The sequence below is a fragment of the Trachemys scripta genome, chromosome 23 (assembly GCF_013100865.1).
Source record: "Trachemys scripta elegans isolate TJP31775 chromosome 23, CAS_Tse_1.0, whole genome shotgun sequence".
In the NCBI taxonomy this organism is placed as follows: Eukaryota; Metazoa; Chordata; order Testudines; family Emydidae; genus Trachemys; species Trachemys scripta.
Window position 1 is genome coordinate 2,421,409 of NC_048320.1, and position 14,263 is coordinate 2,435,671.

The 14,263-nt window shown below is 65.1% G+C and overlaps 1 protein-coding gene across 1 annotated transcript in view; it reads left to right on the forward strand.

The window, feature by feature from the left end:
* Positions 1–14,263, forward strand: part of FAM171A2 (family with sequence similarity 171 member A2) — a 31,974-nt gene that overhangs the window by 3,672 nt on the left and 14,039 nt on the right. Inside the window, exons 2-5 of the mRNA XM_034755967.1 lie at positions 9,154–9,381; positions 11,229–11,321; positions 12,635–12,793; positions 12,891–13,067. Coding sequence (XP_034611858.1) covers positions 9,154–9,381; positions 11,229–11,321; positions 12,635–12,793; positions 12,891–13,067 — 657 coding nt within the window. The remainder of the gene's footprint in view (positions 1–9,153; positions 9,382–11,228; positions 11,322–12,634; positions 12,794–12,890; positions 13,068–14,263) is intronic.

The window sequence follows — 14,263 nt, forward strand, 5'->3', positions numbered from 1 at the left end:
CTCTGCCCTCTCCCCTCCCCCCAGGTACCCACCTCCCCCTTCTCTGCCCTATTCCCCCCCCCGCGGTACCCATGGTACCCATCTCTGCCCTCTCCCCCCCACCCTCCCGGTACCCTTCTATCCCTTCTCTGCCCTCCCCTCCTCCAGGCCCAGCCTGTTTGCGGGGCGGGGCGGGGAGCTGTTTGAATCCAGGCCCTGCTGGTCCCCAGGATCTGTGGGGGTCATGCAGTGTGGGGGTGGGGGAATCTGCACTCTGAGCGGACGGGGGTGGGGCAAATCTCCCTCGGTTGCCATGGCGCTGGCTCCTCTGCCCACCCTCCTCCTGCGGAGGCTGCAGCAGTTGCTGTGAAAGGGGGCAGAGAAGCTGGGACCCAGCCCCACAGAGGGTAGCAGGGGCTGTGGCCATTGTGCGGGGGCCACATGTGGTCTCGCAATAGAGCCCCTCACGCTGCCCCCCCCCAGTTCTGCCCTGGGCCAACTCATCCCATTGGGGGGGCCAGAGCAACAAGAAATGCCCCTAAGGCTGCGTGCCAGACAGGGTTACATTCCCTGGGGGGGGCATGGAGACCCCTCAGCCCTGACTTGAGGGCTGCCCGGGGCAGTGCCACCCTGCTGCAGTGACAGTGCCACCCTGCACCCGTTCCAGAGACAATCCCTGGCCCCCAGGGACTCACTCTGGCCCCCAAACCAAACCCAGCACAGGCTGGGAGGGGTCCCTGCCAGCTGAGGAGCCACTGGCGCCTGCTGGAGCCAGACAGGGGTCATGGGAGCTTCCGCCCCACTGCACTGATGGTGCCCCTCACTCCCGACCCGCAGCCCCTGCTATCCCAGCCCTGCCCCCCTCCCCCAGCTCTGCCGGTGCCCCTCACTCCCGACCCACAGCCCCTGCTATCCCAGCCCTGCCCCTCTCCCCCAGCTCTGCCAGAGCCCCTCACTCCCGACCCACAGCCCCTGCTATCCCAGCCCTGGGCTCCCCCCAGTTCTGCCGGTGCCCCTCACTCCGGACCCACAGCCTCTGCTATCCCAGCTCTCGGCTCCCCCCAGCCCTGCCGCTGCCCCTCTCTCCCGACCCACAGCCCCTGCTATCCCAGCCCTGGGCTCCCCTCAGCTCTGCCGGTGCCCCTCACTCCCGACCCACAGCCCCTGCTATCCCAGCCCTGGGCTCCCTCCAGCTCTGCCGGTGCCCCTCACTCCTGACCCACAGCCCCTGCTATCCCAGCTCTCGGCTCCCCCCAGCTCTGCCGGTGCCCTTCACTCCTGACCCACAGCCTCTGCTGTCTCAGCCCTGGGCTCCCCCCAGCTCTGCCGGTGCCCCTCACTCCTGACCCGCAGCCCCTACTATCCCAGCCCTGGGCTCCCCCCAGCCCTGCCGGTGTCCCTCACTCCCGACCCACAGCCCCTGCTATCCCAGTCCTGGGCTCCCCCCAGCTCTGCCGGTGCCCCTCACTCCCGACCTGCAGCCCCTGCTATCCCAGCCCAGGGCCCCGTGGCCAATTCAGCTGATGCCTCTCCTCCCTGTTCTGCTGCCACACTCTGCTTTTTCACTCCACCCAGCCCAGCTCACCAGTGGTGGGAGAGGAGCCCCTGATTTCTCCAGGCCCAGCTGCAGAGGTGAGGGCGCTGCCCTGCCCACAGCCCTCTTTGCCTAGGCTGGGGTCTGCACTTTTCCCTGCTGGGCATGTGGGGCCGGGTGGCCCCCAGCACGGATGTTCCAGTTTATCGATGCCCCCAGGGATTCCCTTCAGTGCTGTGTTGTGGGGGACCCAGGTGCCGTGCAACCTGTGTGCCCCTCCCCTGCGCTGGCTGCTGTTTGCTGGGTGCAATCTCTGGGCTGGGGCTGCCAGACATGCTGGAGCCACAGACCCAGCGGTTCGCCCTTTGGGAGCTGGGCACCCTGTCCCCCGGGGCCCTGCATGGCACAGAAGAGCTGGCTCCAGGGCGCGGGGCTGCTTCTAACCCCATTCAGTCCACAGTTCAGCCTGACGGAGGCACCCCATGTGCTCTGGGTGACTGGGGCTGCTGCTCCGCCCCCCAGGCCATGGGGGCCTGGCCCAGCTGTCTGTCCCTGCCTGCTATCCTCCCAGATCATGGCAACACCATGGGCAGCTGGGGCAGGGGGCACGCTGGAAAAGGAAGGTGCTCACTGCCTCACATGGGGAGGGAACTGGCAGGGGTGGCAGTGGCTGTAAGCTCTCCAGGCGGGAGGGTGAAGGCTGCTTGGACTCCCCATGCCAAGGGAGTGGGTCCCTTTGGCCCTAGTGAGAGGAGGTTGGGGGGGACTGTGGGGTGACTACTGCCTGTGTTTGGGGGAGTCTGCCCTCCGCTCAGCAGCTCACGGTCCAGCCTGAATTTCAAACCCACGTTGTTCTGCTGAATCCAGATGTGTTTGCCCAGCCCTTGGCAGCATGTGGCTGGTATGCGCTGGGCTGTGTGTCTGTCAGCAGCCGCGCTCTGCACCAGAGGCGGCTGCATTTCAGTGATGCTCTGTGAACCCGGCCATTTGTGACCAGGTAGATTGAACACGGGGCTGGTCATCAGTGCTCCTGGGGCCTGTTCCTGACCCTTCCACCAGCACACCGGGTGATCTCAGATGGGGCCCCACCCTTCTGTGCCTCGGTTTCCCACCCTGTGAAATGATTCTTCTCTGCCGAGGTGCCATGTTCTGAGATCTGGGGGTGGAGATGCTGCGTGGAGCGGGGCTGGCAGTGCCTGGATGCTCCCCTGAGGGTGGCTTCCTTCTGGGGAGATGCTCTGGGTGCTCTGTCTGCCCTGGTCCCCATGCATGTGCTGAAATGCAGCATCTCTGAGGTGGAGCCCAGCCACTGCCTGGTGCACAGCAGTTCATCCAGCTGCAATCTCCTCCTTTGGCCTCAGTTCATTGGTTCTGCCTTTGGGTGGCGTAACTGGAACTGGGGGACCCTGCAAATGCCCAGGTCACCTTCCAAATGGGCCATTGGCCCCTCCTTTGCTGTAGGGCTTCCACTCAGTCAGCAAAGCACACGGGGAATCCCAGGGAGTGGGTGCCCCTCCACCAGGGCTCAGGCTGGCCCTACAGCTAGCCATGCAACTTGTGACTCTGCTGTGTTACTGTTAGGGGCCGACCGCTCCTTAGCTGGGGTGTGTGGATCTGTGGGGACACGCTGGAGGGGGGGAAGGATAAGAAGGGGTGCGGGAAGGCACTGGGCTGGACTCAGGTGGTCGGATCTATGTCCTGCTTGCTGGCACCATGTCCTGTAGGGCCGTATTTTCAAAGGCTCAGCGCCTGGGGCGCATTTTGGGTGCTGAACTCGTGAAAATTCTGGCCTTAATCTTCCTGTGCCTCAGTTTTCCTAGTACAGATGCTCCGTTTCGGAACGCCTTGCGTACATTGGGAATGTGCACCCGACAATTACACCCCACCCCCTACCCCCCCTCAAAAAAAGCTTACGGAGCTTTTTCCATAAGTGCGGATTTGTGTGTCGGGTTTGTGTAACCCGGGGAGCGTCTGTACAGCTGATGCTTCCTTCTCCCACCTTGGTTCTGCCTTGTCTGTTTGCTGGGGCTCTTCTGCGCTCTCTCGCGGGGTCTGCGCAGCGCCTGGGCCCCAGTCTGGCCGCAGCATAAAGCTGTTCTTAGCTCCCGGTGTTTGAAGCTGTTGGGTTTTTGCCCAGCCTGTTCCTTGGGGCAACCATCTGGGGGATGGCCAGAGGCTGCTGCGTCCCTGGGGATCAGTATCGTGCTCAGTGCGGAAGGGGCTGGGCAGCTCTGGGGGCGTGGAGGGGGATGGGGGAGACTTGGCGTGGGGAGAGGGGCTGCAGTGCGGCTTGGCCTTAGGGCGGTGGTGCTCTGGGGATGCAGCATTGGGGTCGGGGGCAGGACCCCCAGGGACTGGCACTGCCTCGCTCTGCAAAGCAGACGTGAGCCCAGGCTCCAGGCAGGCTGGTGGGTGGTGCAGTCTGGGGCTGCAGTGTTGGGGTACAGGCCATCCCCAAGGGCTCTACCCAGGCACATGGGTGGATTTACCGGACCCTAGTCTGGCAGGAGAGCAGTTGTGAGAGCAGGGGCCATAGGGAGCCAGGGCGATGGGGTGCACTAGTGGCTCAGTGCAGGAGAGGGGAGGCACAATTCCTGGGTTCGCCCTGCCTTTGCCATGCCCCCTCCCTGAACCTCAGTTTCCCCATCGTGCGGTGGGGCTAGTGAGAGCTGGAGCAGGGCTCAGATCTGTGGGGGGGGCACCCGCAAAGGGCCATTTCGGGAGGTGGTCCCTGGGCTTTGCCTGTTTCACCCTTCAGGAGGGGCCAGACGGTGCAGGGGAGGAAGCCAGGGGAGTGATAAAGTGTGTGTGTGGGGAGGGGGACGACAATCGCCAACCCCTGCCCCCCCAGGGTGCGGGCTCATCCCAGCAGGAGTGGGGCTGGGGCCGCTGGCAACGGGGGATGGGCCTGGTCCTTCGGGAACCCCGCAGCGTGATGAGGGCGGTTCAGGGGGGGCCTGCGGAGCGTCCACAAGCTGTGGCTGTAACTGACGAGTGGGATTGATGCCCTGCCTGGTGGGCTATGCCGGGCACAGCCCTGGGGCTGGTGGCTCTGGCTCTGCTGTCCCCATGCTCAGGAGAGATCCCCCCCCCCCCCCCTCGGTGAGTGACCGGCTCCTGACACCACTGCCTGGGCAATTGACAGCTGCCACGGGTATGTGTGTGGTATGCGGCTGCAGGACGTTCCAGCCACCGGCCCCCAGCCCACCCCACCTTTGCAATGTGTCCGGCTGTTCCTGGTATGCATGGGGGTGGGGGAGCCCCGGCGCCCCCTCGGGCGCGGCTGCCCCAGGCCCCGGCTGACGGGATGTGTCACTAGCACCAGCTGCTTAGAATTCCTGGTATGGAACGGCCTAGCCATCTGGGGAACATCTGGGCCCAGACACCGCAGGCTGGCTGGCGTGGGGGGCTGGGTTCTGCTGCCCCTCAAGGGACTCTTCCCCTGCCCCCCTCCCCAGTTGGATCACGCACCCAAGTGCGGGCTGAGCCGGGCCCCTGGATCTGGGCTGTGCATAGGGCATCAGCGGTGCCGGCCCAGCAGGTCAGAATGGCCCCTTGAGCCCCCCCACTGCTGGGTCTAGGTTCCTGTTGTTCCCAAGTGGAGCTGAGCCCTTTCCCTGGGCTGCACCCAGCTGGGCTCTGGCCTTTGGAGCTGGAGGTCCCCGGGCGGGATGCTGAGCTGCCGAGCGAACCTGGCTTTGCAGCAAGTTCGGCTGGAGGCCAGGGGCTTTCCCAGGCAAGCAGGGCTCGCAGCTGGTCCACAGACTGGCCTGGGGTTGGTTACAGACGCCTCCGCGGTGTTGGGCATCGTGGTGCTGTCAGCCCCTAGCTCTGACTGCTAGACGCCACCCTTTCCTAGAGCCAGGAATACAACTCGGGGTCCCCACTCCCAGCCTCTGTCTCTAACCCACTAGACCCCGCCCCTCCCAGAGCTGGGGAGAGAACCCAAGAGTCCTGACTCTCAGACGCTCCCTGGCTCTAACCCGCTAGACCCTGCCCCTTCCAGAGCTGGGAGAGAACCCAGGAGTCCTAACTTCCAGACCCCCCCTTGGTGCGTTGGGGTGAAACCTCCCCGGGTGCAACATGTGGGGGCCACAGGGTCACCCAATTAAAATGGGCTGATCCCAGAAATACTGGGGCTGGCTGACCCTATGCCACAGCGTCATATGGGGGGGGTCACAGCAGCATGGTTCGGAGATTGTCCAGTGTGAGCTCCCCCGAAAGAACCCCCAGAGCACATTACGCAGAAGAACATCTTGGCCCTGTGGCGTGGCTGGTGACAGGCACTGCTGAAATTAGGGGTACGTTTTGCTGTCTGAATGTGTCAGTCCAGCCATGGGGTGGGGTGAGACTTGGTCTGGGCTGATTCCTCCCACTCTGAGTCTGAGGGGCTCTGCCATGGCCTTGGTGGAGGGCCCTGCAGCACGAGCCAGCGCTGGTTGTGTTAAGAGGGTGCCGGGTGCCCTGTGTGTTCCAGGCATGTGTGTTAATAGAACAGCACTGGGAATCGATTGGCATTTGGACTCCATAACTGAGACGGCTCTGAGCCCAGGCGAGGGAGATGTGAATGTCCTCACATCCAGGCCCCCGAGGCTGGGAGAGGCAGGCGTCGATCGATGCTGTGCTCAGGGGGGTGAGTGGAGGCTGGGGGCTTGTCGATCGCAGGCTGGGATGGGTGCCAAGGTGCCAGGCTCTGATCCTGAGATGGGGGTCTCATTAGCCTCCCAGGTGCTGGTTAGTGTGAGCAGGTGGAGAGCCCCTCCTGTATGTTCTGGTAATTTCCTTGGGGGTGGGGATGGGGGGCGACCAAGGGACTCCCCTGGGTCCTGACTCTAGCCACTTCCCTTTGAGGAATGCAGAGCACATTGCAAACTAGCTATTTCAGCTGAAGCCCCTCCCAGGGTAGGCCAGTATTATTCTGCTTTGACAAATGGAGAAACTGAGGCGCAGAGCTGGGTAGAACCCAGGAGTCTTGATTCCTAGTCTCCTGATCTAACCACCAGAGCACACTCCTGTCCCTGAATGTTGTACTTAGAAGCCAGCAAGCCTGGCTCCCAGCTCCCTGCACTAACCAGGGGTGCAAATCCTGCACTGGGATGCCAACGGGCCAAATGAAACAGGGCACTGCCGAGTGGCCAGTCTTGCATCTCTCAATAACGCACCCGCTGTTGGATTTAACGGCAAGGGGGCTGGGTGCCACGCTCCTGGGGTCACACCCCAGCCTCGCTGTGCTATGGTTTTGGGTTGGTTTTAGTGTCATCCAGAAATACGACATCTGGGTGGCAGGCCCCATCCTCCGGGGATGGTCTGAAACGTTCCAGACATGGTCCTGCCAGGAGCTAGGGCTGGGACAGTGCTGCAGGCTGGGGCAGCTCCTGGGCGGGGGGCTCCTCGGGGCACCTGCGCCCACCCTGTGCCAGCGATTGGCTCCCTCCCACCCCGGGGGGAGGCAGCTTGCGGGGAGGGTGGTGGGTCTGGGCGGAACAGGCCCCGCATTTACATTGAGCCCTGGGGGTGCGAGCTCCTGGGGTGTGGGGCTGGGCCAAGCCTGGGGGTTTGCAGTCTAGGGCCTCACGGTGTGGGCGTCTGTCCCTCGCTGGAGACCTGGGGCTGGCTGAGGACGCTCGGCGGGCGCGTTGCTGCAGGGCGCTGGCACAGGGGCTCGGGTGAGGGGAACCAGGGCCCCCCAGACAGGAGCCTGCCGCTACCCTGTGGCTGCCATGGCAACCCCTGGCAGCGGTGCCTGCCTGGCCCTGGAAGCTGCTTCCTGCTGAATGGGGGAAGGGCCGTGCTGAGCGCTGTGCCATCAGTCCAGCGCCCGCTGTTCTGGGAGTGCCCCACTTGGGCAGAGCCTACCCCGGGGGTGAATGGTGTCGTTGCCAGGGTGATGGGAACTGGCTCTCGGAAACCTGGGCTGGCTGCCTGAGGCTGAGGGCTGCAGCCGGAAAATCACCGGGGATGGAGGGGGCTGTGCTGGGAAACCGGCTCTAGAGATGCGGCTGTGCATGCAGAGGATGGCAGCCCCCGAAAGGCTGCTTGGGAGCGGGGCCAGAGAGCAGCACCCGTGGTGTTAGCGAAGGGGGCTCCCTCCCTTGGTGGGGCCGGAGGGGGTTCTGGTCTGGCTCCCCCTTTCCGTGTGGCCAGCTCTGCCAACGCCTCGAAGCCATGACGTAGCTCCCCAGCATGTATGGAAGAGCTTTGGCTTGGTTATTCCACTGAGCGTTTCTGGGGCCCCTTCTGGCCGCAGTAGCTGGGAAGGGATCAGCCGCGCTCAAACCCAGAGCCTATCTGGAGAGGGAATCTCAGCACCTGGTGTTGCCCCCACTTCGTCCCGGTGGCCTGGGTCTGTCCTGCATTGGCAGGTCCAGAAGACCCAGCGCCAGAGTCCCCACAGAGTCCTCCCACCCCTGCGCTGGGGTGGACGGCACAGCACGGGGGGAAGGGGTGCAAATCCTGCACTTGGCACAGTGCCCTGGGAGTCACGGAGAGCGGGTGGGACCTTGGCTTTTCAGGTCTCAATTTAAAGCCACTCCCCAGTGCATGGGGCATATGGGGCACAGAGCTAGCCCAGCAGGCACTGGGGTGGTCCCGGGGACACGAGGCAGGTTACGTAACCAGTCGCTGGGGGCAGTGCCCATAGCAAAGCATCATGGCAATTGGCACTAATAAAACAGCCAGTGGGGGACGGACACTGACCTCTCCTGTTCTCCCCAGCGGGACAGCTGCTGGCCTGGTACCTCTTGCTAGCACTGATTCGTGTGCCTTCGAAACCCCACCCCGCCCCAAACGATCTGTGCTCAGAGCCTGACTGCACAGGAACCACATTGACCCCGGGGGCAAAGGCCCCCACGGATCGGGACCCCCAGCAGCTGGGGCCATTTGAAATGCTGACCCAGCATCTGTACCATGGGCTGAACCAAACCTGAGAGGGCGCCTTGCGTCCAGCTCCTTAACAGCCCAGCCTGGCGAGCCGTCCGGTGTGACCCCCTTGGGCGCCCCGGCTCGATGCCATCCCGCTCAGAGGCACCCTGCAGCAGACGGAATTCCAGCCGTGGAGCACGCGAGGCTGAGGGCGGCAGCCCCGGTCCAGGTGCAGGTGGTGTGGCTCCTGGGGCCCCCTGCCCACCCTGAGGGCTGGGGTCCAGAGCCAGGTGGGCAGGGCTGGAGGCGCCAGCCTCCCTGTGGCTCCAAAGCTGCTCTTGCTGCTGGGGGGCCCTGAAAGTGCTGAGTTTCCGTGGAGTGTCTGCTGCTGCATGGGGACCCTGGGAGCTCGCGCCGCCCTCGGCCCAGGTCCTTCTGATCCATCTGGGGTCTGGCGTGTAGAGATTATCGGAGATCCGCTGGGCCCCTCTTGGCTGAAGCTGGCCAGGGGCTGAGTGCTGTTGCACACGCCTTGCCTGGGGAGGGCTGGCAGGGACGTACTGCCCACACCCAGGGGCAGCCCCAGCGGAGGTGCTGCTCGTGGGGCTGGCACAGCGGGGTTCGCCTGGCCTGGCCACCCTTTGGCTTCTCTCTAGCGGGGGTTTGAGGGGTTCTGGCCTGTGCTTGGAGCTGGGTGGGGTTGGGGGCCCAGCTGGCTCTAGGCAGGGAGGGTATTGTGACAGAGGCCTGGGCCCCCTAACCCCTCTCCCCCTCCCCAGAGGTGCTGATCAAAGTCCAGGTGTATGAGAACAGCGACCTCTCCCCGCTGGCCCAGGCTGCTGTGGAAGTGTATGGGAACCAGACGTCACTGGCCTCAGGCTCCACAGACCATGAGGGCGTCGGGATGCTGCCCGTCAGCTACCGTCTGGGCACCTGGATCCTGGTCACCGCCGCCAAGCGCGGCTTCGTCACCAACTCTGTGCCCTGGCGGGTCGACAAGCTGCCATGTGAGTGCTGCCCCGCTGCTGGGCACCAGGCATTGGGGTGAGGGATTGAGGAGCTTGGGGACTGGTAGTTTGCAGATAGCCCGGGTTTTGGGGACAGTCCCTTAGCTGGCTCTCCCCACCCCCAGCCAACAGAGGGAGGAGGGGGGGCAGTGGGCACATCCCAGCCCCTGGGCTGTATGGGGTGTATTGGACTGTGGGGGGGATCAGGGCTGGCACCAGGTTAATAATACGGGAGCCGGGAGGGGCTGCTGGGGGTAAGAGGGGCAGACACACCCACTGGGGAGAGCATGGGGCTGAGGGGACAGAGACCTGCTCCTAGTGTGGGGCTCTGGGGGAGGGAGGAGCTGCAGGGGCGGGTGGTGGGTGCCCCCCTGCCTGCCCCCCCCCCCGTCCCTGTGGTGGTGTCTGGGACCCAATGGAGAGCCTGGGCTCTGTGCCAAGCAGCGGCTGCCTACAGGCCGCGTGTTGATGAGGCGCAGACAGGCTGGCGTTGTGGGGCCGCTTGCTGATGGGGTCGATAGGGGTGACTTTACTGCAGGCAGTGGGCTGACCTCACATGGGCATCAGTGCCCCCAGCTGCAGCTCTACGTTTGTGCACGTGGGGGGACCATGGGCAGGGGGGTGTCTGCGGCCTCTGGGGGGGGAGCAGTGGGGCGGGGTGTGCATGGGGAGGGTGAGGAGATGCATGGCCAGGGGCAGGAGTGCATGTGGTGGTGGGGACATGTGTGCAGCCGGGAGGAGGCATGTGGGGGGGGGGTTGCGGGGGCGGGGGGGGGGGGGGGGGGGGGGGGGGGGGGGGGGGGGGGGGGGGGGGGTACCGGGGGGGGCAGGTGTGTGTATGAGACCGGGTACTGTCCCACACTGGAGGGGCACAGTGGGTGTGGGGCAGCGGGTGCATGTGAGCGAGCTGTTACTCAGCTAACCAGAGCAGCTACCCGTACTCTTCCCGCCCCGGGTACCAACCGCCAGCTCCATCTTCCGGTGCGGGATCCCCCCTGCACCCAGCTGGGTCCCCAGCTCATCCCCCCGGGCAGAACTGGGTGCTGGGGCAGTGTAATTCCTGAGCACAGCTACCCCTGGGGTTGTAGCTGGCACCATCTGTCTGACGCCCTCCCTGCTCCACCCCTCGGCGCTGCTAGCAGAGCTGGGCTATTTATACAGACGGCCCCCCCGCCCCCAGCTGCTGCACCCTGGATTATTTTAGGAAGAGCTGGAGGAGTGTGACTGGGGGGTCACCCCAGGAGAGCCCCCTGTCCCCCAGCTCCCTCTGCTCTGCACTGGGAGGGGTTGGCTGTGGCACCCCTGTTTTTCGGGGAGGCTGTTTTTACTTTGGGCTGTGCCTGTCCCATGATGTGACTCTGACAGGGGCTTCCCTCTCTCCAGCCTATGTCCCACCCCAGCCCCTCAGACTGCAGCCATGTGGGCCGGGCTGCGATCTGAGACCCAAACTCAACCCCGGGACGTGTCAGCTCCCAGCCTGGCCGCACGGTTGCTTGGGCTGGGGTACCTGGGAGCTCCCCCCACAGCCAGCACCCTGCCCCGCTCCCCACAGCGCCCCCTGCCGGGAGGGGCTAGAGTAGTTAACAGCACATTGCTCCTGGCTCCTATCTTCCCCTTGCTTGTCCCCTCAGCTGCCCATCCATCTCTGTCAGGTGCCAGGGTCATTAGCAATGTCCTGCCAGGTGTCTGCTCTGAGCCAGCTTCCCTGCTCCATGGGTGGGTGCCAGGCTCCCCTCCTCCCCGCAACACATGCCCCATTCCGCCCTGCCCCACTGCATTGCAGCTGCTGTGCCCCATGCCTCTCGCCTGCTGCTCACGTACCCTGTGTCTGTCCGGTCCCTCTGCAGTGTATGCCTCTGTCAGCCTGTATCTGCTCCCGGAGCGGCCCGCCACCCTCATCCTCTATGAGGACTTGGTGCAGATCTTGCTGGGATCACCAGGTGAGGCCCTTGACCCACCAGCCCCTCCCCTCTGCGTGGGAGGGTGTGGTTAGAGCAGGTGATGGGGAGCCGGGACACCTGGGTTCTATTCCTTGCTGTACCATTGGCCTGCGCGGGACCTAGGGGCAAGTCACTGCCCCACTGCCTGGACAATGGGGGAGACCCCACCTGCCTCCAGGATTCACCAGGGAGAGGCGCTGCAGCACCAAATGTTACCTGCTCCCCCTGGCCTTGTGCTGGGAGCTGGGGCCCCTTGGGAGAGCAGGAGGGGCCTGTGGGTGTCTGAACCTGCCCATTTGGGCTTTACCCTGCGGGGCAGCAGGTGGGGCATATGGGCCAGGTAGCTTGGGTCGCTGTGGCCCTCAGCCAGCGCCTGGCCTGCCCATGTCCCTCCCCACGCAGCCCAGAGGTGGCAGGGAGGGCTCTGGAGAAGGGAGATGGTTGATTTTATGCCCCAGTGACATTGGTGTTGGAGCTGTGGCGGGCGAGAGCCTGCGTGCCCCTGCTACCCTCTTGCTGGGGGGTGGACATGCCCTCCAAGGGTGCGTGGCCAGGGGCTCTGGGGCCGGGACGTGCGTTCGTAGTCTCGCCTGTGTGCTGGGACGAATGCCACCAAGGCTCAGGCTGTGTCCTTGTGGCTGGCATGGCCTGTCTGTCTGGCAGGGCCGGATTCCCGCTCCTGGCTGGCTGGGGCTCAGGAAACTGCCACTGCAGCTGGTGAGACGTCCGAAGCCCGTTAGCGGCCTGTCTGCCACCCCTTAGAGGGCAAGCTGCCCGCCAGCCACGCACCTGCCCGTCAGCGTCAGAGCCGCCGCGGCTGGAGGCTCTGCTCCTCCCCTGACTCTTCGGCTCTGTTTAAGAGCCGGGCTGCCCCAGCGCTACCGGCTTCGGGCAGACCCCTTGCCGCCGGAGCCCGGGAGGGGAAGTGCCCGGCTGGGGGCGCAGGGTCCGGAGGCAAGGGGGCTGACTGAAGCCCATAGCGCTCGGGCAGCTCGGCTCTTAAACAGAGCCGAAGAGTCGAGGAGGAGCAGAGCCGCCATTTTCCCGGACATGTTCGGCTTTTTGGCAATTCCCCCTGGACATGTCCGGGAAAAAGAGGACGTAGGTAACCCTAGGTGAGGGGCACGCACACAGGAGGGGCGGGGAGAGGCTGCCCTCTGTGTGTGGGTTGCGATGGAGCCATGGGTGCTGCCAGAGCCCATGAGGCTGGCTCGGGCCCAGGGCACCCTGGGGTCCCGCCGAGGCTCCGGCTGGCAGGGCAGGGCAGGGGCCTGCAGGGCGAGCCTGGTGCCTCACGTCCGTTGTTGTTGCAGGGGCCAAGAGCCAGCCGTGGGTGCAGTTCCAACGCAAGGCGGCCCGCCTGCCCCGCAGCTCCACCTACAGCCAGCTCTCCGCCTCCCTGACGGCCGCCAGCGGGGCCCACGACATGCGGGGCTTTCCCTCCTTCATCGGGGCTGAGAGCAACGGCAGCGGTATGGGGCTGGGGGGAGGGGACAAGGGAGAGGCTGGGGGGAGCAGGGATCGGGGCGGGGAGCAGTGAGCCCCTCTGACGGCCCCCTCCCCTCCCAGCCAACAGCACCTGGCTGGAGCTGGTTCCCATTGCTGCCGTCAGCGTCCACCTCTTCACGGGCAACGGCACCGAGGTGCAGCTGTCGGGCCCCGTGCACCTGTCCATCCCGCTGCCTCCCGACACCAGCGCCACCACGGCCACCAGCGTGCCAGCCTGGAGGTTCGACACCAAGAGTGGTAAGGGCCAGTGGGTTGTGGGGCAGGGCCAGGCTGGGCACCCCGTTGATCTAGGAATTGGGGGGGCAGGGCCAGGCTGGGTGCCCCATTGATCTGGGGCTGAGCGGGCGTGGCCAGGCTGGACACCCCATTGATCTGGGGCTGAGTGGGCAGGGCCAGGCTGGACCCCCATTGATCTGGGGCTGAGCGGGGGCAAGGCCAGGCTGGGCACCCCGTTGTTCTGGAGCTGGAGGGGATAAGACCAGGCTGGGTGCCCTGGAGGTTTGGGGGACCCATGTAAGTGGTGAGTTTGGGGGGTCTCAGCCTGGCTCCCAGTCACTGACTGGAGGAGGTGCTGGGGATCCCCACTGGCTCAGTGCCAGCGTTTCAGCATGGAGGGGTCCAGCCCCTGGGCGGTGCCACACGTCTGCATGGGACGGGGAGCTTGGGAATGGCAGGTGTCAGACTGACGTGGCCTTTCCTGCCCCAGGAGACACTGCTGGCTGGGGGGTGAGGGCCCGGGGTTGGGATCCCATTGAATTAACAGATAGGGCACAGAGAGTGTCTTGCCCCCGGGCCGGCTGCTCTCAGCCCTGCTCCGCACACCAGTCCCCTCCTGCCATGAGGCCACAGGGCACCTCCACGGAACTGCCTCAGTGGCAATAAAGCACCATTAGGGCCCAGGCTCGTGGAGAATGGCAGCGCTGGGCGTGGGTGGGGGCTGCGGGATTGCGGGGGAGGCTCTGGCTCGGAGACCTGCTGCTCTCCTCCAAGGTGCAGCCAGAACTTACCATGGGCTCCCCTGCCAGCCAAGGCCCCTGTATCAACCCTCGACCAGGGAGCCTGGCTCCAGGGGTGCCCCTGCCTGGGGCAGCCGACCTGGCCGGGAGGAGCGGAAGGCGTGGTGCCTGACACGTGTGGAGGGAGGGCGCTTGCCGCCTGTGGGAGGCCTTGGCTCAAACCCAGTTTGGGTCACAAGTGAACCGAGCATGGGGGGCTCAGCCTGGTCCTATGGAGTAGATGTTGGGGGTACAGAAGGTGGGGGTGAGAAGGGAGCAGCAGGGGGCTGCAGGAGAGGATTGAGGGGCAGGGCTGGAAGGCAGGGGTCGGCGGGGCGGGACGCTGGGGCATTAGCAGAGCAGGGGGTCGGTCGAGCGGGACGCTGGGGCATTAGCAGAGCTGGGGGTCGGCGGGGCGGGACGCTGGGGCATTAGCAG